At 40.7% G+C, this 27,605-nt stretch overlaps 1 protein-coding gene and 1 non-coding gene across 2 annotated transcripts; one reads left to right on the top strand and one right to left on the bottom strand.

Annotated features, from left to right (window-relative positions):
• Positions 1-2,620: 2,620 nt before the first annotated feature.
• Positions 2,621-24,531, bottom strand: Rab11a (RAB11A, member RAS oncogene family). The gene is made up of 5 exons (XM_021652714.2): positions 24,360-24,531; positions 15,574-15,769; positions 13,522-13,715; positions 12,280-12,360; positions 2,621-3,007 (listed from the first exon to the last, which is right to left on the bottom strand). The coding sequence occupies exons 1-5, from the start codon at positions 24,397-24,399 to the stop codon at positions 2,868-2,870; spliced, it is 651 nt and encodes a 216-aa protein (XP_021508389.1). The 5' UTR covers positions 24,400-24,531; the 3' UTR covers positions 2,621-2,867.
• Positions 24,532-24,830: 299 nt separating this feature from the next.
• On the top strand, positions 24,831-24,902 carry Trnaq-cug (transfer RNA glutamine (anticodon CUG)). The gene has a single exon. It is a non-coding gene; the product is annotated as a tRNA-Gln (tRNA).
• The last annotated feature ends 2,703 nt before the right edge of the window (positions 24,903-27,605 follow it).

Below are 27,605 nucleotides of genomic sequence, written 5' to 3'. Positions count from 1 at the left end.
GCCTTTCTTATACCTTGCTGGCCCATTAAAGGACGTGGAAGTTGCTCCTTTCATAGCACTTATCCTTTTTGGTAGCACAACAAAAGCCATATTTTATTTTGGTTTGGCTTGGTTTTGAGATACTTTTTCTTTGTGTAACTCCAGGTGTCTGCAGCTTGGTACATAGACCAGGTGGGCCTTGAACTTGCAGTGACCTCCTGCTTTTGCCTCTTGAGTGCTGCCATAAAAGGCAAGACTAGCAGTTTTGAATTTTCTTCAAGATTATGATCCATTTTTCTCAGTTAATAACATTTTTTTTACAAATTCTATAAACTGAAAACAGTAATTTTTAAATTACCCAACCTTTTCTGCTTCTTATGTTGGCCCAAAATGTCCAAATGGTATACCTTTTTCTTTATAATAGATTAGGAAGATTAATTATTACAATAGCTCACTCCATTGAGAGCATTTCTGACTGTTTAGTCAGAAGTGACAAAAGTTAAAACATTCATTTCCTAACAACCAAAGAAATAAAGCTAACTCAGTACAGTTAAGGGGTAACTTTTCAGAATTTGAAAGATCTGTGGCAATGAAACACCAGCTGCTACCCCTGCTTACAATTCCAATTGTGCATACTCAGTGGAAAGGCTAACAGTAACTTACCCTGACACAGGGACAACGACAAGAAAAGGCACAGCACTTGTGAATAACAAAGACAAGGCTAGCTGTGATGGCGGCTTTCCAGGAGAGTAGAACAGGTTTCAGAAAAAAACATCTAAAGTTAAAACTAGTGAAAAGCAGGGTCAAGCCCCAAAGTACTTGTGAATTCCCTTGAGTTGTCCTAGTAAATAAAACTGTAATGATTACTTGAGACAGTCTGTCTCCTGAGATCCAACTCCAGGTGAAGACTGACATGCAAACAAAGTTATTTTCTAATACCTAGTGTTGCCTGGCACTCTCCCAAAATCCCACCATGTCCAAGTAGCATTTAAATCTATTCTTGGCTTAAAAAAAAAAAAAAAATCAAAATCTACTCTTAGTCATTTTTGATTCATTACTTAATTTTTTAAGTTTTATTTTATAAATCTACTCTAAAATTTTAATAGAGATGGAACCTTTTCCTGTGTCTAGTGACACTGTTAGACAGATATGTACAGAGACTGTGTCACCGTTTTTAGAAATACTTTTCCCAAGAAAAGTATAATTGAACTGCAGATCTAAAAGTCTACTGAACTGACACTGTTGCCCTCAATCCAAGTTTACTCAGCAATGCAAGGACCTATGTTCTCACTTATCATAACCAAGTTTCCCACGGCTGCATCCAAAGCATTCAGAGGAAGAATATAATCTGACAACACTGGGAATAGACCCCCTATAAACTGTTTATTAGAATGAGAATATACTCCAAATCAATAACTAAAAAAAAAAAAAAGTTACAGAGCATGCATAAAATACAAAGCAGCAATTTATAAATACAGTATCTTTATAACCAATACACTAACATAACAAACAAAAACAAAATGACTGACTACAGCAATGCCTTCTGTGCTCCCTACACATCATGAGCACTGCAAAAGACAGAAGATCAACCATGAAACAGCGTCATCTATGCAAGCCCACACACTTTTTTGCAGGTACCCCACCATCCTGAATAATATCTTTGCAGTTAACTTTCAGAAAACTTCAGAGAAAGTACTTAATTTTATCCACAAGGAAGTAAAAGTATTAGTGTGCACATTTCTGAATGAGAAACTAATTGCTCCATTGATTTCAATTATGTAGTGGAAAAATCTATTTCAGGACCCTACAACGCCTAAGTGCATCTACGTAAACTCAAGGTACAATTTCATTTTACATACCAAAAGAACACATGCCTGTTAATTGGTACCACTTGAGCATAAATTAACCTCTCACTGTATTCTTTAGACATACTAAAAGCAAAGTATTAACTGAACTATACTCCATTGTATACTCCAGAACTCAAATATAAGCAAAATGCGAAAATAATTACCCATGCTTGTTGGTGGATACACTGATAAAATTAGGTTGCATTTCACTTACTAGAAGGGCTTAAAAACAAACATGGCACTTCAAAATGTGGCATTACCAGCATTAAGCTAGTTATTGCATGAGCAATAAAAGTGCCACGCAACCCAGGGCTGGAAAATGAGACTGGGTAAGTGCCGGTCACTGCACCTCAGACACCCCAGACAGAAGTCCAGCAGGCTGTAGGCAGCAGGGTAACTTCCACCCCATAACCACGCCCCACATATGCAAACCCTAACAGTCCTTTGTGTTTATTAAGATAAGTCTTTTCAAGAATCCCCATCCTCCTTGATGCTTATAAAAATTAAGGAAAAAATTTACAACACAGACCTATTAAGGCATTTTAGAAGTTGACTTCCACAACGGAAAATCTTCAAGCTCTCAAAATGCTGTTATGTTTACAGGGCAATCTTAGATCTGTCAAAATATGTACTGCCTTGAGGAGAATGTCTTACAAGCTGTTCTGTGGCAAAATAATAGCTTATTTCTAAAGTTGTCTTAGATTCCATCAGGACCAATAGGTCTGAACTTCAAGTGATCAAGTTCTATTATGTCCTACAGTGACAGGCTTCCATGATGAAGAGTAAACAGTAACTGAGGAATTCAAACATTCAGTTTATTAAACTAAGGCTAGAGAAGCCATAGCATGAAAAAGAACTGCAGTCATTCAGGACAAAATTGATGATTTTATAAAGCCAAAATCAAAAGACTTCAGACATGGGAAGATTCTTAAGTGTGAGGAAGTAATAAAACACAGAAAGTGACCACGAGAATTACAAATATATTTAAATCTCAGACCTGGGAAATGGACTATACACAGCCTTCTAGGGGAGAGAGACGCCTTAGATGTTCTGACAGCACTGCACCTTTGGCTTGTTCTCAGTGGTGGGTGGAACATGAATAGGAACCACATTGTTGCTTGGAGACATGTCATTTTCACGTCTGTCTGACATTTGCTTCTGAGAAACAATGCGGTATATCTCTGAATGACAAAAGAAACAGAAACACTTAGTGTGTGTAAACCCATGAAGAGTTTGTATGAAAGAGACAGAAGATACATAGGACAAAAAACACACATTTACATTTTACTTTTAGACCACGCATGGTACTGCACATCTGTGATCCCAACACTTGGAAGGTGGAGGCAGGAGCCTAAGGAGTTCAGAACCAGCCGCAGCTACACAGCAAGTTCAAACGACAGCCTGGACACCTGGAGACCTTGTCTCAAGTAAGGTTTTACTTTCAAACAGCCACTAACCAGAGTCAAAGTATTGTTTTAATAATTTTTGTTACAATAAGGAGAGTAACAAGGTTTTTCCATTTCAGAGGGGAAAGTTTACCCATTAATTTAGCCACCTTAAACAGTGACATATTTATGAACACAGACCTGAATTAAATCCTAGAGATATATACTTAGTCCTCCACAGAAGTCCACACAAACTGACAATGTGTAAAACAAATCTGCATTATCAGATACACCTAGCTATTTCCTAGGTTCTGTAGGGAAGAACACAACTTCCCAAACATGTAAAATCTCAAGAGCTTCAGAAGAAAAAGAGCCTTCTGTGTCTTCCGCTATGGGGTTAAGGTTAAGGTTATATGTAATTATTCAAAAGAGATAATCTTAACATATATATGTACTATTTTATTTTTATGACATGTATTAAGATTTATCTTGTAGCCCTCCACTAATCTTTTAAAGACAAAGTATTAACTTTAGTTCCACAGAACTGGCACTTGAGAAACTACTTGACCAAGTACATATCACTGAATGTCTCCCAGCAACTGTACTGAATTCACTAAACATGCCCTTGCACTGCCTAATCAAACAACAACACACTTCTCAAGAACAGAGAACAAAGGTCTCCATCCTGCCTTTCCAGTGTTCCTTCTAAAGCAATACCATCAAAAGACAGGGACACTCTAGAGATGGGCAATCAAATACAATCAGCCTCCAATGAATGCAGTAAAGACACAATGTACTCCTATGCATGGTTCATGTGTCCCTGACAAAACAGCTCTGGGTGAATTTGCTCACACAGAAATAAGACAGATTCAGATAAATATAAATTTTCTATCTCTGCTACCCAATACTATTTAAACAAAAATTAAAATTCATGGCTAGGCACGGGGACACAAACCTTTAATCCCAATTCAGGAAATGAAGACAAGCAGATCTCTGTAAATTCAAAACCAGCCTGGTCTACATAATAGTAAGTACCAGGCTGGTCAGGGCTATACAGTGAGACCTTGTCATTAAAAACATCAAAAGGCAATTCCATAGGGCCCACTATTAATATACTTGGGAAAATCTGAATAAGAACTGCACACTAGAAATACTGTAGACATATTAAATTTTTAGACCTACAATCATGTGACTATGTAGGAACATGCCTTGTTTTATGAGATAAAATGCTTAAATCTTAGAGGTATAAAGTTATACAATAAAAAACATAAAATGAGATACATGTTCAAAATGTTCCAAAAGAAGACGGCCACAGTGGTATATGCCTTTAATCCCAGCACTCAGTCGTGGGGTGGGGGGCAGAGGCTGGATCTCTATGAGTGGAGCCAACCTAGTCAACATAATGGACAGCCAGGGCTGTGTAGAGCTCCTGTCTCACTCTTTACCCCAAAAGTTCCAAAAACACATCAATGAACTATATAAACATTATAAACATATAAACTATATATAACATATATAACTGTATAAACATTATCAGACGTTATGTGGATCCTAACTTAAACTGTTAATTTTAAAAAACTCATTAGTTTCACATTGTTTAGGTAACAAATAAGAAATTACTATGAACTTTTTAGTGGTTATGTTATGAATTTAAGTCCCAATTTTAGATATATATTCTGAAATATTTGCAAATAAAATGACTTATTATCTGGGATTTTTTCTTCTCTTTTTCAAGACAGGGTTTCTCTGTGTAGCCTTGGCTGTCCTAGACTCACTTTGCAGACCAGACTGGCCTCAAATTCAGAAATCTGCCTGCCTCTACCACCCAGAGTGCTGGGACTTTAGGCATACACCACTGTGCCTGGCTGAAATTTATTTCAAAGTAACGAAAAAAAAAAACCATCACAGATCAGGAACATTGACGGTTACTAAAATAGGCTAGTATGAGCCTATTCTGTTTTAGGAAAGCTGAAAGCCACACAAAGAATGAATCAGTTTCTTGGTACTGGAGAGATGACACAGCAGTTAAGAGCACTTTTGGCTCTTGCAGAACCTGGGTTTGGTTCTCAGTACCCACATGGTGGCTTACAAGCATCTGCAGCTGCAGTTCCATAGCCCTCTTCTGGCCTCCATGGGCACTAGGCACACATGTGGTACACACAAGTCCACAAAAGAAAGCATTCCTACAAATAACTTAAAAATAAATAAATGTTCTTTAAAAAAACAAAAACCAGTGTCCCTAAAGTACAGCAATTGCAACTTAATAAATGGGGCTGGAGACATGACTAATCTTCCAGCGGACCTGAGTTCAAGTACCAGCACCCATGTCAGGTGCTGACATGTCAAGTGGTCCTGAGCCCAGCTCCTAGATCATATGACTCCCTCTTTTGACCTCTTCCATCATACATGGGACCCACACTCAGCATGTAGACACACACATTAATTCATTAACTAACAAAAACACTCACCTAAAATATATCATTTCATTAGGAAAGTAGTTAAAATTTGTCTTAGAAGACTGGTAGTGGTTCAAAGGTAAAGAAGCATCAGTAGAGAAAGAACACAATAAAGACAAACTACTGATTATAGTTTAAAAACAAGAACACAAAGGATATGGTATGGCCAGATCTTTCATTGACGGGGACAGGGACGGCCAGTGAGATGCTCAATGGATAAAGGCACTTGCCTCCAGTCCTAACAGCTTCAGCACAGTCCCCAGAAACTACATGGTAAAAGGAGGCCTAACTCCTGTAAGTTATCTTCTTACCTTCACCCTCACACTGCGGCAATGAGTTCCACCACTATACAAAATAAATATTTACACTTTTGCATTAAAAGAAAAAAGCCAGATGTGGTGGCACACACCCTCAATCTCAGCACTTGAGAGCCAGAGGCAAGTGGATCTCTGGGAATTTGAGGCCAATATGGTCTACACTCCAGGCAGCCAGAGCCACATAGTGATACACTATCTCAAAGAAGAGAAGATAGGGTTGGAGGGAGAAAGGGGAGGGAGGAGGGAAGAATGAAGAGGGGAGGAGAAAAAGGAGGAAAAAGAAAATAGAAAAGAATAGAATGGGAATGTGTTCAGGGCAAAGAGCTCCCTTTAGGAGGCTAGTGACTAAGGAATAATGACAATCATCAACTTGTGGTTAAAACTATACCATTCATTCTTTATGTTGTCCACTAATACCTAACTGGATAGATCATCTTGTTGAAGAGAAAAATCATTAAATATGTGGTCCTTGTTAAATTTTAACTTCTTTACAAGCTGTTCTCAAGATTAAGTTAGAGGAACAAAACCAAAACACCAGAAATTCCTCCATAAATTACAAATGCATCCAACACTGGTGGAGAGACAAAGGGAGACTTCTCAGAGGAAAGAGAGGTAAATAATTAAAGAGATCTCATTACAAAGCAAGAAACTTGAGCTGTGTGACGAGAGTCTGCAAGTGCTGCATTTTTCTAGAATGGTACCGCTGTGTTTACTCTTGTCACCAAAACCAAATCCACTTTTGAAAACTACCAACAAGAATATTTTCTTTCAGGGCTAAACAGTTCTATAGCGCTCTACAACTAATTTACTTAAGTCTCTTGTGTGGGGTGTGGGTGTCTTTTTTTTTTTTTTTTTTTTAAATAAAATAGTAAGCAGGAACCCCTCAGCAGGGATCTGATTATAAAGGTTACTTTATACTTATATTATAAAGGGTGTGGGGGAGAGTCGAGTAATGTGTTAAGTCAGAAGCGGGTTCCATATGTCCCCTCTCAAGGGATGGTCTCCTTTAGAACCAAATGAATGCAGTTAGTTAATTCCCACGCAATCCCTTTTCAAGATGCCCAAAGGTTAGGAACAATTAGAAAAAGTAACCCTGCTTTACATATTCTTCCATCAGAACCTCTTATAAGAGATCCAAACGAAGGCTAAACACTAATATATTACAGCGTTGTAAGCATAAGGCAAAGCTACCTAAAAAGGCATGAATTCTGTTTTTCTACTCTACAAGAACTGTGGATCTGTGGGCAAAATAATGCTAAGGAGATTAGACGCAACTTTTCTAAATTAAGGAACAAGAAGAGTTAAGACTAATTAGTTCCATGGATGGCCCAGGAGTTAAGAGTACTGGCTGCTCTTGCAGAGGACCCTGTTCTGTTCCAAGCACCCACAAGCCAGCTCACAACCACTAATAAATGCAGTTCCAGGGGATCTGACACCCTCTTCGAATCTCCCCAGGCATGTGGTATACACATATACATTCAGGTATACATATACAAAATAAAATGCAACTTAAAAAATTCTTTATTTCCTCCAAAGTTTTTAAAACCTAGGAGTCTGGCTAACTACACAACAGCCTTTGCAGAAGCTTCTCATTCATCAAGCTCTTCAAACTTCCTGCTCATTATGTATATTTCTTGAAGGTCAAAAAGATTACCATCTGAGATAGTCTAATTTTGTGCAAGTGAGAACAAAGCAGCTGTCAGCCCTAGTCAAAAGAGACTCAGTACTTGGTTGGCAAGATGATTCAGTGAGTAAAGGTGATCCAAGGGACCCATAAGGTAAGAGGAAAGAACTGCACTTGTCCTCTGACCTCCACTCTTGTACCCACATATCTATACACATACATGTACACAGAAATAAAACATAATATAAAAATTTTTAAACAATTCTCATATTCCAATGAAGCTAGTATGTGGCAAATTGAGCCCCTTCATTTTTACTTCTTTTTGAGACAGGGTCTTGTGTGGCCCTGTCTGACCTCACACACATAGCCTCAAGTGCTAGGATCACAGGGGTACACTACCACACTGGCTTTAGCTTTGTTTTAAAGAACCACTATGTTACATGAATTAAAATTATTTCAACCACAGAATTAAGAGTTTAGTCTTCAAATTAGAAATGTAACTTAAACTTAGTAATCACATGGAGAAACCTGGCTAAAAGCACCTGAACTGAAGTTCAAGTTAGAACAGTCAGTGAGACAAACCTATTATCTGAACCTCCTAGATGATGAACTGAAACTATGTGGTGTTCCTGCCACAGCTGTGCACAGCTGAATCATTAAGAAACACTGAATAAACCCAAACTGGGAAAATGACAACTGGCCTAGACCTCTCAAAAATGCTAAGGTTTGCAAATAAATGGAAAATGAAGGAACTACTGTCAAGCAATGACAGGACAGCTGAAGAGCATGTGTGATCTGATCCCAGACTTACTGTTATTTTATTAATAAAGTCTTTATTGGAACATGTGGCAAAATCTGAGTAGAGTTTATAGCTAATTATTATACTATTGATTTAAACCATTCTGTTACAGTTATAAAAGAGAAAGTCTTATTTCTAATAAAGATTAAAAGAAGGACTTGGGGAAAAAGGGTAGTATGAACACACTTTCACATGATGCTGTATGTGTTTGTGTGTTTGTGTTTGTGTGTGTGTGTGTGTGTGTGTGTGTGTCTTCATAGGAAAGGAGAGAGGTAAATGGGAAGAAAAAAACACCTAAGGAAATGAAGTAGATATTCATAAATTCTTTATACTATTATAAGATTTAATCAACTCTGAAAATTTCAAAATATAAAGTTAAAATGCGATGAGGGTATAGAAAACAGTGGTTAAAAACATCTCTAAGGATTGCAGCTCAGTTGGTACACTGCTTGCCTGGCATGCTTAAGACTGAGAGTTGGCTTGCTAACAGCATGCCCCTCCTTCCCCACCCAATCTCCTAGTGAACTTGAGGAGGAAAGAACAAAGCTGCACTGAAAGGCAGGTGATGCAATCAAGCAGCCACTGTGGCACTAGTGAACCACTTCTAAAAACACCGCCAGAAAATGCATCTCCTGGAATCACTAAGGGTTAAAGACCTAAGTGTAGATCTACTGTGAAACACTTCCAAAATTTACATAATTTTACATTTTGGTTCAGTAGATAAACACACCTGCTACCAAGCCTTATGACCTGAGTTTGAGCCCCATAATGCCACCAGCTAAAAGGAGCTGTCCTCCAACTATCACATTATGACCCCATGCCTTATATAAATGAGTAAATAAAATGTGATTAAAAAAATTAAAAATTAAACCAGCTGTAGTAGCACATGCTTTTATTCTTAGCACTTCCAAAGCAGAGGCAGGTCAATCTCTAAAACTTCTAAGGCCTGCCTGGCCTACTTAGTGGAAAACAAAAGAAAGAAAGTAGAACTTGTAGGAATATTGTCTATTCAATAAATTATTTAAACTTAAACAGCCTACAGTGAGATCACTCAGAATTTAAAAAAGAAAAAGCTGCTGCGTGTCACAAACTATTTTCACTCCAACTCAACAGTGACTTTTTCTTCAGAAAACAATAATTTTATGCTAGCAATGGTGGCACACCCTTTTAATCCCTGCATTTTAGAGGCAGAGGCAGGCAGTTCTCTGAGCTCAAGGGTAGCCTGGTCTGCAGGACAGCCAGGGCTACAGAGAGACCCTATGGCAAACAAAATGAAACAAACTGTACTGGCTGGTTTTGTGTGTCAATGTGACATAGCTAGAATGATCAGAGGAAGGAGCCTCAGTTGACGAAATGCTTCCATGAGATCCAGCTATAAGGCACTTTCTCAATTAGTGACCAATGTGTGAGGGCCCAGCCTACTGTGGGCGGTGCCATCCCCGGGCTGGTAGTCCTGGCTTCTATCAGTAAGCAGGCTGAGCAAGCCATGTGAAGCAATCTGGTAAGCAGCACCCTTCCATGGCCTCTGCGTCAGCTTCTGCCTTCAAGTTCCAGCCCTGAGTTCCTGTCCTGACTTCCTCCAATGATGGAGTATGATCTGGAAGTGTAAGCTAAATACACCCTTTCCTCTCCAAGTTGCTTTTTGGTCAGTGTTCCACTGCAGCAATAGAAACCCTAAGATACAAACGAAGCAAAAAAACCCTTTTTAATAAAATATATGCAAATCACCAACATTTACACTACTTTGACAAGTTGTTATTTTTTCCCATGTGCCTTAATTGCTACTTAGGTTCTGATTTACCAAATATTTTCCATGTACTAGGAATAGCTAAGACCTTCATGGGAATTAACTAATTTTTTGGAAACTAGAGCAGAATTATCAGTGACAGTTCATTCTTTTCTGTGGAATAAGGATAAAACAATACAACAAGTAGCAGTAACAAGTTAAATCATACCATGCCACATCATACTCAAGAAATCTATAAGCACAACCTTGCTCATGAAGAAAATAATAAGCAAAATGTATTTGAAACTTTTTTAGATTTATTTTAAATTGTGTATATGTGTATGTCTATGTGTGTTTGTGCTCATGTATGTGCAGATACTCTTAGAGGCCAGAAGAGGAGCATCAGATCCCCCTGGAGCTAGTTTATAAATAACCTGGCATGAATACTGAGAACCAAATTCTTGTCTTCTGGAAAAACAGTATATACTCCTAACTCCAGATCAACATATTCAAATTTTACAGATGAAGAAATTAAAGCCTTTGAAGGATTAAGTAACTTGTTTAAGATTATACCATAGTGGCATGCCTTTAGTCCGAGTACTCAGAAGGCAGAGGCAGGCTGATCTCTTGTGAGTTCAAAGTCAGCCTGATCTACAAATTGAGTTCCAGGACAGCCAAGGCTGTTACACCAAAAGATTATAGCTCCAAAAATAAGTGGAGGAATCAGGCTTTCCAGTCCTTTATCTAAATTCCTAGGCTTATTACATGAACATTTTTTTAACAGTAATAGAATGCTTTAAAAGTTAAAATTCTGCTCACCTCTAATACAAGTGCTACAAAGAACATTAAAATTTGGTACATTAGCCTGGTGCAGTGGCACATGCCTAAAAATGGCAGCACTCATGGAAGCCAGAGGCAGGTGGATCTCTGTGAATATGAGACTAGCCTGGTCTATAAAGTGAGTCCAGGACAAAGAAACCCTGTCTCAAAAAACAAAACCAAAACAAAACAAAAAAACTGATTACATTATAACAGGGAACTAAACAATTCTATATAACAATTTATCAGAACACCACATAAGACTCTACTATGTGTTGACTAAATTCTAATCCATGTTCTCAAAAGTAACATAATATAGGTGTGTATTGAAAAACAACCTATGAAAGTAGTTCTAATAGAGTAAGTGTACTCATAATTTGCTTACTCTAATCAAGCCAAAGTAAATTATGAGTCAACACAAGTAAAATGTTCCTTTTCCAAGATGCTGACCTGGTTATCCACATTCCAAAATAGCATTAACTTTGTCCCTTTCCCATTACTTATTTAAACCTCTCTCTATGCAGGCTTGGCTGGTTTTATTTACTAGAAACACTCCTATATCATGGAAGAAGTATCAGTGCTTTTTTTTAAAGACTTTTTTTATTTCAGTGTGTGATGTGTGTCTGTCACATGTGTGTAGATACCAGCATCAGATCCCTTAAAGCTAGAGATACAGACAGCTGTGAGCCATCCAACATGCATGCTGGAAACACAACTCAGGTGTTCTGGAAGAGCAGCAAGTACCCTTAAATGCTGAGCCATCTCTCCAGCCAGATTTCTACCTAATCTCAAAAGGTGTTTACATGGTTCAATAGGCAGGATTCTCAGTATTTATCTTATGAAAGTACATTTCTAAAGAGAAGAACATACATAAGAACGTGTAACTCTGTCTCTTTGACTATGAAATATAGACTAAATAGCCTGAGCACAAGGAAGTGTACAAATTACTTAAAAAAAATTTTTTCCCCAAATGAATTCAGATGACTGAAATGCAACATGCAAGAATTGCAACTGCGCATCAAGAAACTCTTACTACAGCTGCTCTCTAATGATAGTCATTTTCAGATGGCAAAACAGTTTCCTAATTAATTTGCTTAAATCACTTCCTAAAACTCCAGTTCCCAGCCAGGTATGCTGGAGCACACCTCTGATTCCAGTGCTCAGGAGGCAGAAGCAGGCATATCTCTGTGAGTTTGAGGCCAGCCTGGTCTATAAAGTGAGTCCAGGACAGCCTAGGTTACACAGAAAAACCCTGACTCGAAAAACAAAACAAAACAACAAAAAACTCCAGTTCCCACTGGTGTAACTTGAAAAACACAAATCTTACCTGTTAGAATTGTCTGAAAAGCAGCTTCAACATTTGTAGAATCTAGAGCAGAAGTCTCAATGAATGACAAACCATTCTTCTCTGTAAAGAGAAACACAATTTTTGGCCTTGTGAATTTTGACTGCCATTTAATAGTGCTGGTGATCCATTACAGGGCCTCACCAATGCTAGATAAGCCTTCTACCACTGAGCTATCTCCTCAACCTTTCTTTCACAAGGTGTTTTAGTTTTGGTTTTTCAAGACAGGGTTTCTCTGTATAGCCTTGGCTATCCTAGAACTCTTTTACCAGGTTGGCCTCTAACTCGCCTGCCTCTGCCTCCGGGAATGCTAGGTTCAAAAGCGTGCTCCACATTACAAGTGTGATAAGCTCGAGATCACAAACTGGGAGGATAAAAGACTAAGACCTGGCTGGGCACGTGCCAGGTGGAGGGAGGACCAGGAATTCAAGACCAGCATGGGCCACATGAAAAAGTGTCTCAAAACACCAACCAAACAAAAAACCCTTAGACTATACCAACTTCCGACATAGTAAGAACAGTTCTATTTTTACTTCAGAAAATTATAAGTAACAGTAAGAAATTTTCTTTCACTAGCTTCTAAGTATTGCTGCCTATGTATACCACACTGGCAATGAATGGAACTATTCAAAATATAGTAAACTTACCAAACATCTCACTATTTCCACCCCTAACCATCCTCCCTGGCAACTACATAGCTAGAAACATGTTCATTTATAATTCTGCTCTATCTGAAATTTTTAAAAGTTAGAGGAAAATATTCACAACACTTTCACTAATAAAACATTATGACCTCCTAGCCAATGCAGTGCCACTTTCTTCTGGTAGTTTCCTCTACCAAAAGTGCAGCAAAAAACAAGCAGATCCCACAAAGCCCAAAGTGCTCAGCTTCTAAGTAGGCACATCCCTGTCAGTCCTTGACATACTACTTTTTAGACTCAGAGAACGGCCTTATTAAAGAATAGAGGTGTAAGGGCTGGAGAGATGGCTCAGGGGTTGAGAACACTGGTTGCTCTTCCAGAGGTCCTGAGTTCAATTCCCAGCATCCTCAAGATGGCTCACAACCACCTATGATGGGATCTCATGCCCTCTCTGTCAAGCAAGCATACATGCAAATAGAGCACTCATATACATAAAATACATAAATGTTTTTAAAACAGAAGTGTAATGCTCAAACAGAGAAATGAAGAAGCACTGTAATATTGTGGAGTCCACATTACTAACCTGCAAAAGCTCTTGCTTCATCTGTAGGAACTGCCCTGAGATGACGTAAGTCACTCTTATTGCCCACAAGCATGATAACAATGTTACTATCAGCATGATCTCTCAGTTCTTTCAGCCATCGCTCTACATTTTCATATGTGAGATGCTTAGCAATGTCATAAACCAATAAGGCACCTACTGCTCCGCGATAGTATCTGCAAACAAAAACATATGTAACTATCAGAAGACAATCACTAAGTAGAAGGAACACCAAAAAGAACTCAAAACAGGGATGGTGTAGGGCTGGAGAGACTGCTCAATGGTTAAAGCCCTGGTTGTCCAAGCATGAGGCTCTGAGATAAAATCTCCAGAACTCACGTAAAAGCTGACACGGTAGCACTCAGTAATCCTGGCCTTCCTACAGTGAGATGGGGGGCTGAAATAGGAGAATCCCCCAGAAGTGCACAGGCCAGACAGCCTGGCATAAACAGCACTAAATAACAGATACTACCTGCCTCAAACAAGATAGAAGGTGGGAACCAATACCCAATGTTGTCCCTCTGACCTTTATATACATAGCAGTAACACACACACACACACACACAAGCACTAACATACACATCCCATAAGCTCTCTTACATACACATGCATGGGAATACACACAGATTTTTAAAAATAATAATACAAGCTTATAAATAAATTTCTAAAAATTCCTAGTATCACATCAGGGGTAGTGACACATACCTGTAATTCCAGCACTCATGACACTAAGGTAGAAAGACAGCTGTAAATCTGAGGCCTGCCTGGGCTACATACTGAGTACAATGCTACAAAGTGAGACCAGGTCTCAAAATACATACACACACACAAACAGATCATAGATATGCAGTCATCCCTTTTTTGAGGTTTCATACTTAGTCATCCATGTCCAAAAATATTACACGGAAAATTCTAGGAATAAAAAATTAATAAGCTTTAAATTGTACTATTTTAAGTATTGTAATGAAACTTCTCAGTGTTCCCCTTTATCCAGGCCAGCACAGACTCATCCTTTGTCCAATGTATCCATACTACCTGCCTGTAGCCCTCCCATTATTTACAGTCTTTTCTTATGTTCAAGTAACCCTTAGTTTATTTAATAATGGCTCCCCAATGCAACTAGGGCGAGCCAAAGAGAAGCTACAAAGGGTCTATTAAGAGAAAAGATACAGGGTGCTGGAGAAATAGCTCAACAGTTAAGAGCACTTACTGCTCTTAGAGGTGCCAGGTTTATTTTCTAGCACCTACATGGTGGTTCACAACCATTTATAACTCCACTTTCAGGGGAATCTTATAAAAGCATAAGGTTACTGTGTAATTCAAATGCTGATTTCTGTAACCTCCCTTTTCTGGGTGCGCAAAGCTTGTTCTGAAAATTTCCTGTCTCAATGTTGTGTTAACACTGCTCCCAATGGTCCCCTGGTATGCCAATAGAGTAGCTTACAGCCAAATTGCTGAGCAGGGAAGAAAATGGGGCTGGACTTCCTACCAGCCAGGGGAGGAGGAGTTAGAGAAGGAAGTAGAGGATGGAGCCACAGGGAGAAGTCCAAGAGACATCAGGAGAGGAGCTAGAGCAGAGAAAGCTACAACCTGCAAGAGTCTCTGCGGATACACACTGGGAGAAAACCAGATTGCTTAGAGGGCTTAGAATAGAGTAATAACTTCTCAATTATTGTGTTGTGAAGCTTTTATTAAACAAATATAAAAGTCTCAATTATTTGTGTGATAGCCAAGTTACGAGAGAAACTGAGAAGCAAACATGGTTTTATAAAAATAACATTAACATTTGGATCTGATATCATGTTCTTACTTCTATGGGCACCAAACATGAATATGATACACATACACATATGCAGACAAGACACAAATAAAAATAAAATGAAACATACAAGAGAGAGAAACATACAAGGTTCAGTACAATCTGTGATTACAGGTATCTATGGAGAGTCTTGGAACACATCTTCCAAGGTTAAGGGAAGACTACTGTTCCTTCCCAATACCACCTATTGTAGAACTGAAAAACCATGAACTTACGCAGACGTTATAGCCCTGTACCGCTCCTGCCCTGCTGTGTCCCATATCTGTGCCTTTATGGTTTTCCCATCAACCTGGATACTTCTTGTTGCAAACTCGACTCCAATGGTACTCTTGCTTTCCAGATTAAACTCATTCCGAGTAAATCGAGACAGGAGGTTACTCTTTCCGACACCAGAATCTCCAATAAGGACAACTGAAAAGACAAAAAAAAAAAAAAAATATATATATATATATATAAGCTGGATGAAGGCAAGCACATTCAGAATACTAACATGCTGCTATAGGAAGTCATCTGGCTTCAAAATAAATACAACCAAAGATTTTTAAAGAAATAGAGGCATAGTACTGAATAGCTTATGTCCATGTCCAATCAATTAAAACCAATCCCTTGCCCTTTTTAATGGATTTTTATCTGCATAATGACTTCCACACATTATCTGCTTAGCAAAGATCAGATTTAGCGCCCCAACCAAAACACATCCTCCTCTTTTTTCCTATTTGGGAACTCAACCGAGGGCCTTATACACGCAAGGCAGGTAAACACCTCACCACTAAGCTGCATCCCCACCCTTAACATGCAATCTTGCTATTTTAATCATGGGTTACTCTAGACATTAACTGCCTTTAATTTAAACCAAACTTACTACCTTAGAAAGTATTCTGAAAAGTAAATAACAACTTGTGTTATTCACATGTGTTAGACATCAAACAAAAACTGTCAGTGCACAGAGCAGAAGAATGTGTACATCCTACTAGTTTCATTGAAGGCTGGGTGTGATGTGAGACCTGAGACATTTAAACACGAGGCACGAGGCTTACAAGCTTTGCTGCTCTGCTCAGGGAACCTATAATCATCTTTAATAGTTATATTTCACAGACTGGCAGAAAGCCACAGGAGTACCCTACCTCACTACAGACAAACAGAAGCCCTAGAAAGCCCACAATTCTGACAAACTGAGTCAAAGCCAAAGCAAGGACGGCAAACACTTTCACTAAAACTTCATAAAAAATTTAAAAACAAGTTTTGATTATACTCGCTTCCTATGATTTTTATAGAAGGCGGTTTATTTACAAGCTACTTCTCACCCAAGGTGTTACCATACTTTGACATCTTTCAAATAGGGCCAGTGAGCTGACTTAGCAAGTAAAGACACTCGCAGCCAAGCCTGAGGACTACAGAGTTCCCATCTCCAGGAGTGGAAGAAAGCCCACTCCAAAAGTCATCCTCTGATTTCCACATGTACAAAGCTCACACACGAGTGAATGAATCTCATCTCCTATGTGTATAAACGTGAGTCTGTGTATTTATGCTATGTGTATATGTATGGGGAGGGCAGAAGAGATGACAGCTGGGGTTTCAGCCAGTAGTAAATAACTGAACACAGGTGCTGGAAACTGAACTGCGTCTTTTATAAGAGCAGCCAGTTCTTAAACACTAAGTCTCTTCTGCAGTCCCAATAAATGTAATCAAGAAGAAAAAAAGGAAATTTCAGGGGACTGGAGAGATGGCTGAATGGTTAAGAGCACTTACAACCCTTTAACTCCCTTTAACTCCAGCCGACAGTTTGTAATTCCAGTTCCAGGATCTGATGTCCCTTCCTGGCCCCTGCCCATACTGCACACAAGAAGTTAACAGACAGACATGCAGACCAAATCACCCACACACTTAAAAATCTCAGAGCTGGGCATGGTAGACTCATTTAATCCCAGCATTTAGAAGACAGAGACAGGCAGATCTCTGTGAGTTTGAGACCAATCTGGTCTACACAAAGTTCCAGGCCAGCCAGAGCTGTATAAATGAGACCCTGTATCAAAACAAACAAACAAACAAAACAGAGCCATCCAGTAGTAGCATACACCTTTAACCCAAGCACTTGGGAGGCAGAGGCAGACGGACCTCTGAGTTTGAGGCCAGCCTGATCTAGAGAGCAGTTCCAGGATAGTCAGGGCTACATAGAGAAACCCTGTCTGCGGGGAGGATGGGACATACACAAACAGGAAAGGGAGAGACAAACTGAGGTTTTTATAAGAAAGGTTCTCATTCTGGAACCAAGGTTGGTCTAGAACTCACAGAACCCTCTTGCCTCAGCTTCCCAAATGCTGAGATTAAAGGTGTATGCCATCATGCTCAACTTCTGAGAAGTGTGTTAAAAACATGAATTTAAAGATCAAAATGAGCGGCCACGGTGGTCCATGTCTTTATTCCCAGCACTCGGGAGGTAGGCTGTGAGTTGGAAGTCAGCCTGGTCTACAAAGCAAGTCCAGGATAGCCAAGGCTACACAGAGAAACCCTGTATCGAAAAACAAAAACTGCCAAACAAACAAAAAACAAAACAAAACAAAAAGATCAAATTTGGTTTGGAGATTTACAGAATCTGAGCTAGACAATATTTTTTTCCTGTGTAAAAATTTTTGTTGGTATTTTAGTGAGCAAAGTATTTATTTCTACTGCTGACTGATAACACTTCTTAACCGGCTGACTCATTTTAGACATCAGACTAGAAAATCAACACTCCAGTCTGAGGCCAGGGAATAAGAAGCCATGCTCTACTCAGAAAGCTGGAATTTGATGGTGCTGTAGAAAGAAGGCAGACTACACTCCAGCCAAAGGAGAAAGCAAGCCCATGTGCACCTTTCTTGTCACAGAAGTAGACACAAGCTGGCACAACCATGCATTATGAAATGCATATCCTTCTGGCTTTCTCTATAAACTGATTCAGCAAGAAATCCCAGCAGCAGTGACCCCATGCAGCAAAGAGAAGTTATTTCTATCTTTGCAGTCAATTAGAGGGTACCCTAGCAAACAGACATTAAATGCTTTTACTGGATACCAGGAGAAATGATGTCAAGGTCAAAAAACAAAAACAATGCACTTTCAATTTTAAAGAATGGTTAGCAGGCTGGTTTCCAAACTCCACCAGTATAGATGTGAAGCTGAGTCCCAGATACATTAATAGAGCCTCCCTATTAATAAGATAAATTCACTGTTGTTTCTTAACATAAGACGCTAAATGGTCAGATCACATCTCCTGGATGTGGGGGAGAGGGTCCCAGCCAAGAACCTAGTCTAGGATTCAGGCAAAACTCCCTACACCTTTCCTGAATAGCAATCCTTCAGTCACTCCAAAATTACAGAAACTGAGGCCTGGGAGATGATGGTTCAGCACTAAAAGCAGTTGCTGCCAAGCCTAAAGACCTGAGTTCAATCCTATAGACCCACATAGAAAGAGAACCAACTCCTTCATCTGTCTTAGACTTCTTTACGTACATACCATGGCATGGGCCCACACACCCCAAACACTTAAACAAACAAGCAAATCAATATAAATTTTTGGAAGAGGGCTGGAAATCTGTTGGGGAAATTTCTTTTGAGTCACTTCTGGTCCCACACTAGCATCAACACTAACTTGAGGCATGACTAGCGAAGAAGGAAAAACCAAAGAACACATCTAATTAATTCACAGACACTCAGAAACTCAAGCAGTAATTCAGAAGCCAGTAACGATTTAAGGCAAAGAGCACGTGCAAGCACGGCACCTGGAGAACACCGCCTTTTGGTGGAGAACACCTTGAGAGAACACTACACCTCCCACAGACCTTCCGGCACTACTCATGCTTTGTTTCATTTTAATATCTTAGCCATTCTTACATTTTTTGGTTTTGGTTTTATTTTACTTTCTGTGTATGAATGTTTTGCCTGCATGTATGTATGTTCTGAGTGGCTGTGGTTAAGTACTCTTAACTGCTGAGCAATCTCTGCACACACACCCCATGTTTTGACTTCTACTTTTAACTGATAACTAAACTTACCATCTCACCAATGTCAAATATTTACACCATACTAAGAGAATTTCACCCCCCAGTGTAACCAATTAATTTGGGGGGAAGGAGGGAGAGACAGGGTTTCTCTGTGTAGCTCTGTCTGTTCTGGACTCACCTTGTAACACCAGGCTGGCCTTGACCTCATATATCTGCCTGCCTCTGCCTCCCTGAGTGCTGGGATGTGTGCCACTGCACCCAGTTTACAATTAATTTTATTATTTAAAAAGTAGCAATAGTTTCAAGATTCACAAATATTCTAACAGTATAAAATAGTTATACCAGCTAGCTACTGACAAGCTCGCCAAAGTCAAGACTAGCAACTTGTCAAAGAAAAGGATGTCTTAAATGACAGAAGATTCCAGTTTTGTAAGGACAGAAAAAGGATATTGAAATGTGCCATGATAAGGAGAGCTGTTCTCACTTTCTAATCCAAACAAGGAATGATCTATTTAGGCTCCCTGGATGGATGGATGGATGGATGGATGGATGGATGGATGGATGGAATTACCTAACAAACAAAAGAGAATTTATTTGTTATCATTTTTTTAAAAACAAAATTAATGGACCTTTCTTTGTGGGCTCAAAATTAAACAATTTCCAGTCAAAATACTTTCTCTCATCAGGATGAGAGCATTTAATCGCTTACTCCACCCCTCACAGTGTGGGATCTAACACCCTAGGGTTAATGCCAAGCACATGATTTATGAGTTATTACCTACCACCAAGCCCCTTGTTTTCTTAAAAATTTGGGAAACTATATGTTCATATCCAACAATTAAAGAAATCAATTTCTGGGCGAGCAGGATGGCTCAGCAGATATAGGACACTTGCCACCAAGCCTGATGGTAGAAAGAGAAGACTTCTGATCGCCCATACTCACCATGGCACACACACACCCCCCCGCAACATACAAATATCACATGGATAAGTAAGGAAATAAATAAATGCAATAAAAAATGTAGGGGAATTTTCAGTAAAATGTTGTGCCCATTACTAATATTTTAAGTTGAATATATTTAAGTATATTAAGTACATACATATTAAACATGACTCTAACGTAAATAAAATTATCTTTAAACTAAATGTCAATATAATTCCTAAAATAATAAAATGCCCCCACAACTTCGATAGCCTCATCTGCTGGCACTCAACCTAATACCTATTGTTTACATATATGCTCTATATATTATACATACCACAAGTATCAGACTGCTAAAAACTGAAAGCAAAGTATATATATTCAAAGTTTTTATCACTAACTACGTTTAGGTATTTTTGCTATTGTTTTTGTTATTTGTTTTTTCTGAAAGACAGACTCACTCTGTAGCCCAGGCTGACCTCAGAATCATGGCTACCCACCTGCCTCAGCCTCTCAAGTACTGGAATCACAGGCATGAGCCACCATGCTCAGCCCACAGTTAAGTTTTATACTTCTCTGGTAAGCTCATTTACTGAATTAAAACTTAACTTCTCATCTCACATACAGAATATTAAAGCTTACTAACTGAGACTAGTGCGGTTGTGCACGCCTTTAATTCCAGCAAGCAAGAGAGGCAAAGGCAGGCAGATCTCTGTGAGTCCATGGCCACCCTGGTCAAGAACAGCCTAGGCTTCTTTGAGACAGAGAAACCCTGTCTCAAAAAACCAGATAGAGAGATATAGCTGGAGAGAGAGAGAGAGAGAGAGAGAGAGAGAGAGAGAGAAAGAAAAGAAAGAAAGAAAGAAAGGATTTTTTTTATAAACTTACCAACTGAAATCACTATTTTCATACTGGTTTTCAAAAGCTTGGAAGTATTTCTACTTTCAACCATATTCACAGTCCAACCCCATCAAGTTTTTAAAATAAAATGCATCAATAATGCTGAAGTCTAGACAAGTTTTTCCAGATTCATCAGAATCTGAGTTGCTCAACCAAAAGTTGTGAAAGAAAAGTGATCAAGATTCAAGTTGGTCCTCTGACAATCAGCTGATGACTCATGACACCTGGACTTCAATAAGACTCAAAAGAAAACGGCAGGAGAGGTATACTGTGCACCCAGCTACTTCAAGAAAACGCCACCTTGACTCCCCTGGAACCCGCCTATCACACTTGTGCCTTAACAGTTTTTAAGACAGTCATGCTTTAAAGAAATAAAAGCAACTCCCCAAGTCTCACTGCAAAGCTTAAGGAAAAATTAATTTTCAAGAGTAAATACATAAATTAGCATTGTCCTGATCTGCCCACATTACATTCCCATTTAGACTACTCCACTCCATGCTAATAAACACCCCATCATGCTCAGTGTTGCAAACTCCAGTGGGCTAGGTTAGCCTTCTCCAAAGTAGAAATGCTATGGTTCATCTTAGTGAATAAATCTCTGCAGAATGAAATCATTTTAAAATAATTGTATAAGTAAGAAATTGGCTAAGTAATCAGTGTTGAAATAAAAAATAAAGTGACTCATATCCTGTCGTGCTTCTAAAAAGTGGAAACTCTTCTCAGCAGAATTTTTTAAACACCCAGTCTCATACAACAAAGCATACAAAAAATAAAACCAGAACCCACATAGATACAAAATATTTCACAAGTTTTTTGGTTCTGTGCTTTTTAAATTAAAGCTTACATGCTCTTTAACTTAGACTTATTGTTTAGTGAGGTGGCTCAGTGGGTGAAGGTGCTTGCTACCAGGCCTGATGACCCGACCTCAACCCAAGACTCACGTGGTGGGAGGAACTGACTCCCAAAAGTTGTTCTCTCACCTCCACAGTGCTGTGCTACACAGTAGCGCACAGAGATCAATAAATGTAATTTTTAAAATTTTTTAAAGATTTATGGTTCAGAAATCTGATAAGAACTATAACAACTTCATTTATAACCATTTATTGAGTCCTCACAAGAGCTAAATTGTATAATCTCACTCTTCAAAAAAATACTCCTCACAGTATTTACTGAGGAAACTAAGGCTCAGGAAAGCTGAGCATGGGGAAATGATATAATTATATTCTAACTTCAAAGCATTTTTTAAAAAATACTTTTAAAGAGTTAACTTTTCCAAGGTCACAACACAAACAAGGATAAAAGCCCAATGTTTTCTCTTTGTTCAAAGGATAATCTAACCTCAAAATTAAACGTAAATTTTTTTCCGCCAACCTAAGATAAATTAACATTTTTAGGAAAAATAAAACAAACATCTTTCTATAACCAACCTTCACATTCCAAACCAAATAGGTGAAATCACTTCAAAAGACACTAGGTACTGCCATTAAGAAATATTAAACCTCCCTGACTGACTGAACCCGGAAGTCTCCTGGGATTTATGTAATTTCACATCATCGCACATGCCTTCAACAAACATTCTAGGTCTCCTATTTACTTTGATTTAGATTTTGATTTTTTTGAGACAGGGTCTCACTATGTAGTCTTGGCTGGCCTGGAACTCAATATATAGACTAGGCTAGCCTGGAACTCACAGAGATCTGCCTGCTTCTTCCTCCCAAATGCTGGAATTTTAAAATCTCGTACCACCACGCCTGGCTTTCCTATTTGTATTTTTTTAAAGTTTGATACCTTCTTATCCATAAATTACTTTCCAATAGGGTATTAAGGGTAAACACTGAAGGTACTTACCCTCTAAGTGTAATATTCGGAGAAGTAAACAATGATAAAGGCGTACCAGCAGCTAATATGCCAAGACTTGTAAAGTATTTGGTAATGCAAAGAAATGTTTCCTGTTTCTTCATTTAGTCCATCATTCTTAGCGCCCAGTGGCAAAGCCAGAAACACTCACCATGCTAACACTCTTGAACCTCCACCCTCCACAGTAAAGCTTTAAGAGCAATGGCTTCTTCCTGTCTGGTAATGATCTTTGTTCACATTACTGATGTCCACCCTTCTAATTCAGGAGCAGAGCAAGACTATGAAAGTGAGAGCGCTTTCGTGAACAACAACAAAAAAAAGCCTTCACTGTACTCTCTTTTCACTGAAGAGCTGTATCCTTTCACTTTGGCTTCCTTCCGAACTCAACCAACCAATAAGCAAGTCTCTATCGACTCCCCATCCTCCCAGGTTCTGTCACCAGAGCCCTCTCCCAACGCTTGGGAAAGGTATGTGACCAACCAGGGCTCTTCCCTTCCTGTTGGATCCTCCCAGTATTGCAGCAGGAAGCAACCAGTCCATAGTGATAAGCTAGCTAGTATTTGTGCAGCGCACAACCTTTCCTGTTCGGGAACTAGGCCTTCAGGTCTGGCAGGGATAACAGCCACCACCCATCCGCAGCCCCTTCTCGAAAGCCAAGTAAATGAGTTATCTGGTTGTGGCTGGGCAGGGACGGGAGAAGGAAGGGGTTAAAAAATGAGAGGTGGGAGGTCATCTGCCCGCCTGGACACTGCGACAAGTGCACGCACGCCGGGGGTGATGGACAACCCCCTGAGCCTCCCCTTCCCTCCCTCCCACCAGTCCAGGTCGCACCGGAGCACTAAACGTTTTGTGACGAGGAAAGGCGCAGTTGCCCGTCAGTGTGGAAGGAGGGGACAGTCCGCGGGCACTGACCTCGAGGTCTGCGGGGATGGGGGTGGGGGCCCCGGGACGTGCGAATTTGGCCGAAGCCCAGTGAAGGCTCCCTCGGAGGGAGGGGAAGGGAAACGAACCGAAAAGAACACACAAAAACCCACAGAGGGAGTCGGGGTCCCGAAGCGGGTGCTTAGCCGAGGCAGGGGCCTGTCAGAGGGGGATGTGAGGCCGGCAGCGTGCATGCAGAGGAGGGGCCCGAGACGCCCAGGGCAGGACTGTACCGCCGCGGGGAAGGACGGAGCAGGGGCGCCGCGGGCCAGCAGGCCCACCGGGGCGCGGAACCGCCGGGACCCGGTCGGGGCGGCCGGGAGGAAGCGCCGAGGCGGCCTCCGTCCTGGGCACGGCTGGCCTCGCGCGGGTCCCCAGGGAGTGCCTCGGGCCCCGGGGGGCATTCGGTGGCCCACCGCCTCACCTTTAAAGAGGTAGTCGTACTCGTCGTCGCGGGTGCCCATGGCGCGGCCGGGGAGCTGAGGGGCGGGAGCGGCAGTGGCAACGGCGGCGGGACCAGGGGGCGTCGCTGCAGGGGTAACCCGAGCGCGGAGCTTCAGCTGCCGGACCGGGTAAAGAGCCCCGCCCTGGCTCTGCGTCACTTCCGGCGGGCCCCAGCCCCTCACAGGAAGTACTTCCGGAGAAATGGCGCCCCGCCCCTGAGCTAAGCAAGGCAGATCACACAAGACTGGGCTCTGCGCTCTCGCCCGCCTGGGAAGCCTCACAGGGAAAACAGTCTTAAAATGCCCAGCTTGCCACAGTCCTCTAGGTCTTTGGCTATTTCTTTTCCCAACCATTCAGGGAAGCGAGGTGCAGGTTTCTTAGCATTTAACTTCCGGTAGGGGGCGGAGTTTTCTCTGTATTAGGTACTCAAAGTGGCTGTTGCTTCCATGCCGGTTCCATGGTGTAATGGTTAGCACTCTGGACTCTGAATCCAGCGATCCGAGTTCAAATCTCGGTGGAACCTGATGCTTTTCAACTTTTTATTGTTATATTAATTCATATTAAATAATAGAATAATCTTATATCTACTGTTAGACTGAGCCGCGTAATAGTATTTACCTATGAAGACTGCCTTCAGTAGTAGAATATTGTCTTCAGTAGTATGGGCTACATGAAGACCTAGTAATTAAATTCTTCTTTTTTTTTTTTTTAGCCTTGGGTAAAGCTTGTTGCTTGATTTCCTTTTGCTGGAATTTTCTACCCTCAGCTTCAGGCACTCCTCATCCACTTAATCTCTTCAGAAATCTCGCACACTATCCCCAGATGTCATTAAAAGAACTCACCCACCTTCCTCATAAAAATGCATCAAGATCTTGAGTCCTATTTTCTGGCCTCCGGGCTAAGCCGTGCTAAATCAATTCAGCACAAGAATGGCAGTTTCCACTTTAGCGAATGTCAGTGTTAAGACTCGAGATTTGCCATAGTGTCTCCTCACAGTTCTGTTTTTGTCGTGGTTTGTGGCAGTCTGGTTCTCTCCCCTCTGTAACCCAGGATGGCTTGGAATCACTAGCCCAGGCTGCTGCCCTCCTCTGCCCTCTTACCACCACCACCCATCCCCATACACACAGACAGCTACTCGCCTAATAATTTCTGGGTAGCGTATGTTAGGTCATGAAAAAAGAATTCAGCCTACAGACGGAATCCAAGTTGCAAATCAACTGACCTTAAGCAGGGATATTATCTTTGCTTATCTGAGAAGGCTCAGGGTTGTCTGTAGGGTCTTTTCAAAGTTGCAAAAGTGCTTTCAGCAGGAATGGGGCGCTCCTCCACACTACTACCTTCTGGGTTCACTTATCCAAGAAGGACCTGCACTCAGGGAAATCTGATTCTTGACTTTGCCACAGGAAAACATTTCAGGATGAGCTAATATGAAACAGAATCATCATTTATTTAAAAAGAGGTTTTAATACAGATTCTAAGCTCTGTGCTTAAGAGGAAGTGAGGGTCTCAGAAAGACATGGCCAAGAGCATGGATGTGAGCCACTCTGAGAGTCCCGCCTTGTCTTCATGGGCGCCATATACGTCCAGGGTTTCACATCTATCATCAAAGAATTGCTGAGGAATCTGAGGTCACAGGGTGTCTCCTATTTGGTGACTAGGAACAGAACTGATAGGGTAAACTCCCAGGTCACAAGGAGGGTTGCAGGGGAACCGAAGATGCTGTTACTGCAAACAAAGGTTTAGTCTTGTTTGTGAGATCTGGGAGAAGTTAGGATGCGTCATGGATAGTTCATTGCTACCTTAACATTTTCCCTATAAGCATAATGTTCTAACTGGCCATAACTAAGCCAGGTGTGGTTACACATGTTTTTAACCCCACTTGGGAGGCAGAGGCAAATGTCTTTGTAAGTTGAAGTCTGGCTTAGTCTCCATAGTGAGTTCCAGGCCAGCCAGGATTACAAAATAGGAAAACCAAAACAAAAGCCATCCCTACAGCTGGGGACAGCAAGCACACCTGTGGTCCCAGCCCTTATCAGGAAGAACTCCAAGTTCTAGGCCAGTCTGGCTATGATCCTGTCTCAAACACGGTGCTTGTGTGTGTGTGTGTGTGTGACTACTCCTTGATTTTAGTCCAGTGCAGAGTTTATTTAAATCACCAAGCTCATAGCAATTAATTTTAGCAGGCAAAGAAAATGAATACAACGTCATTTTCAATACTTTCTCCTCCAGTACAAAAGGTTAGACTGCCAGGCATGGTGGCACACACCTGTGATACCAGCACCTGGGAGATGGAGGCAAGAGGGTCAGCTCAAACTCCATTCAAACCCCAGCCTTGGACAGGTGACAGTCATCCAAACTGGGCGAGGTGCTTACTACGGCTTAAGCAGCTGCAGGCTTTTAAGGAACCTACATGCGACTATCAATCGTTGTCAGCCAGTCTTGGTGCTGCTTAACTTGAGGAGACAAGACGGGGCCACAAACCAGAAATCCAGTAACTGGGCAGCAAGGTGGAGAAAGCAAGCAAGGAAGCTTGTTTTGGGAAGCGAGGAAAAAATGTGACCATGAGAGTGTGTTGAGCAAGGCCACAGAAGCTGCCAGAAGCCTTAAGCACATTTTCCCTTAGGTCATTATTTCTTAGTGTGAATTCTGAGCAGGACAATAGTGTTTCTCAACAGAAACCTGCGTGATCAGCTACACTGAGAACTACACATTGTCTCACATCTGAGAGATTACCTCAGCTCGTGGGCATTTTTTAAGTCTATAAATAGTCACCTCTGAAAAAATATGAATTAGCTGTTAAAGAAGACATTATGGGGCTGGAGAGATGGTTCACCTGACAGCGGTTATACTCCCTGCACCCAGGACAGGGGGCTGACAACCAGCTTCCTGTGGCTCCGGCTCCAGGGGATTCATCTTTTCTGGCCTGCCATGGGCATTGCATGCAAGTACACATATTCATGCACATAATTAAACAAATAAGATAAGCCATATATATGGTATAGATAAATGGTAGATAGATAGATAGATAGATAGATAGATAGATAGATAGATAGAAGACATAATAACATATTAGCAAGGCGGTTTCCAGGCTCAGCAGACACACACACACACACACACACACACACACACACACACACACACACCTGTGGACAGGGGCTGGAGAGATGGCTCAGAGGTTAAGAACACTGGCTGTTCTTCCGAAGGTTCTGAGTTGAATCCCCAAATT

This window comes from Meriones unguiculatus, chromosome 6 (genome assembly GCF_030254825.1).
Source record: "Meriones unguiculatus strain TT.TT164.6M chromosome 6, Bangor_MerUng_6.1, whole genome shotgun sequence".
Classification (NCBI taxonomy): domain Eukaryota; kingdom Metazoa; phylum Chordata; class Mammalia; order Rodentia; family Muridae; genus Meriones; species Meriones unguiculatus.
This window is presented reverse-complemented; position numbering and strand designations above follow the sequence as displayed.

Excerpts from the sequence above, each read along its gene's own strand:
- Rab11a (XM_021652714.2), bottom strand. The coding sequence starts at position 24,399 with ATGGGCACCCGCGACGACGAGTACGACTACCTCTTTAAAG. Across the intron at positions 12,361-13,521 it reads TGAAGCAAGAGCTTTTGCAG|AGAAGAATGGTTTGTCATTC; the intron begins GTTAGTAATGTG and ends TTCTCTTTACAG. Across the intron at positions 3,008-12,279 it reads TTTTCAGACAATTCTAACAG|AGATATACCGCATTGTTTCT; the intron begins GTAAGATTTGTG and ends TTTGTCATTCAG.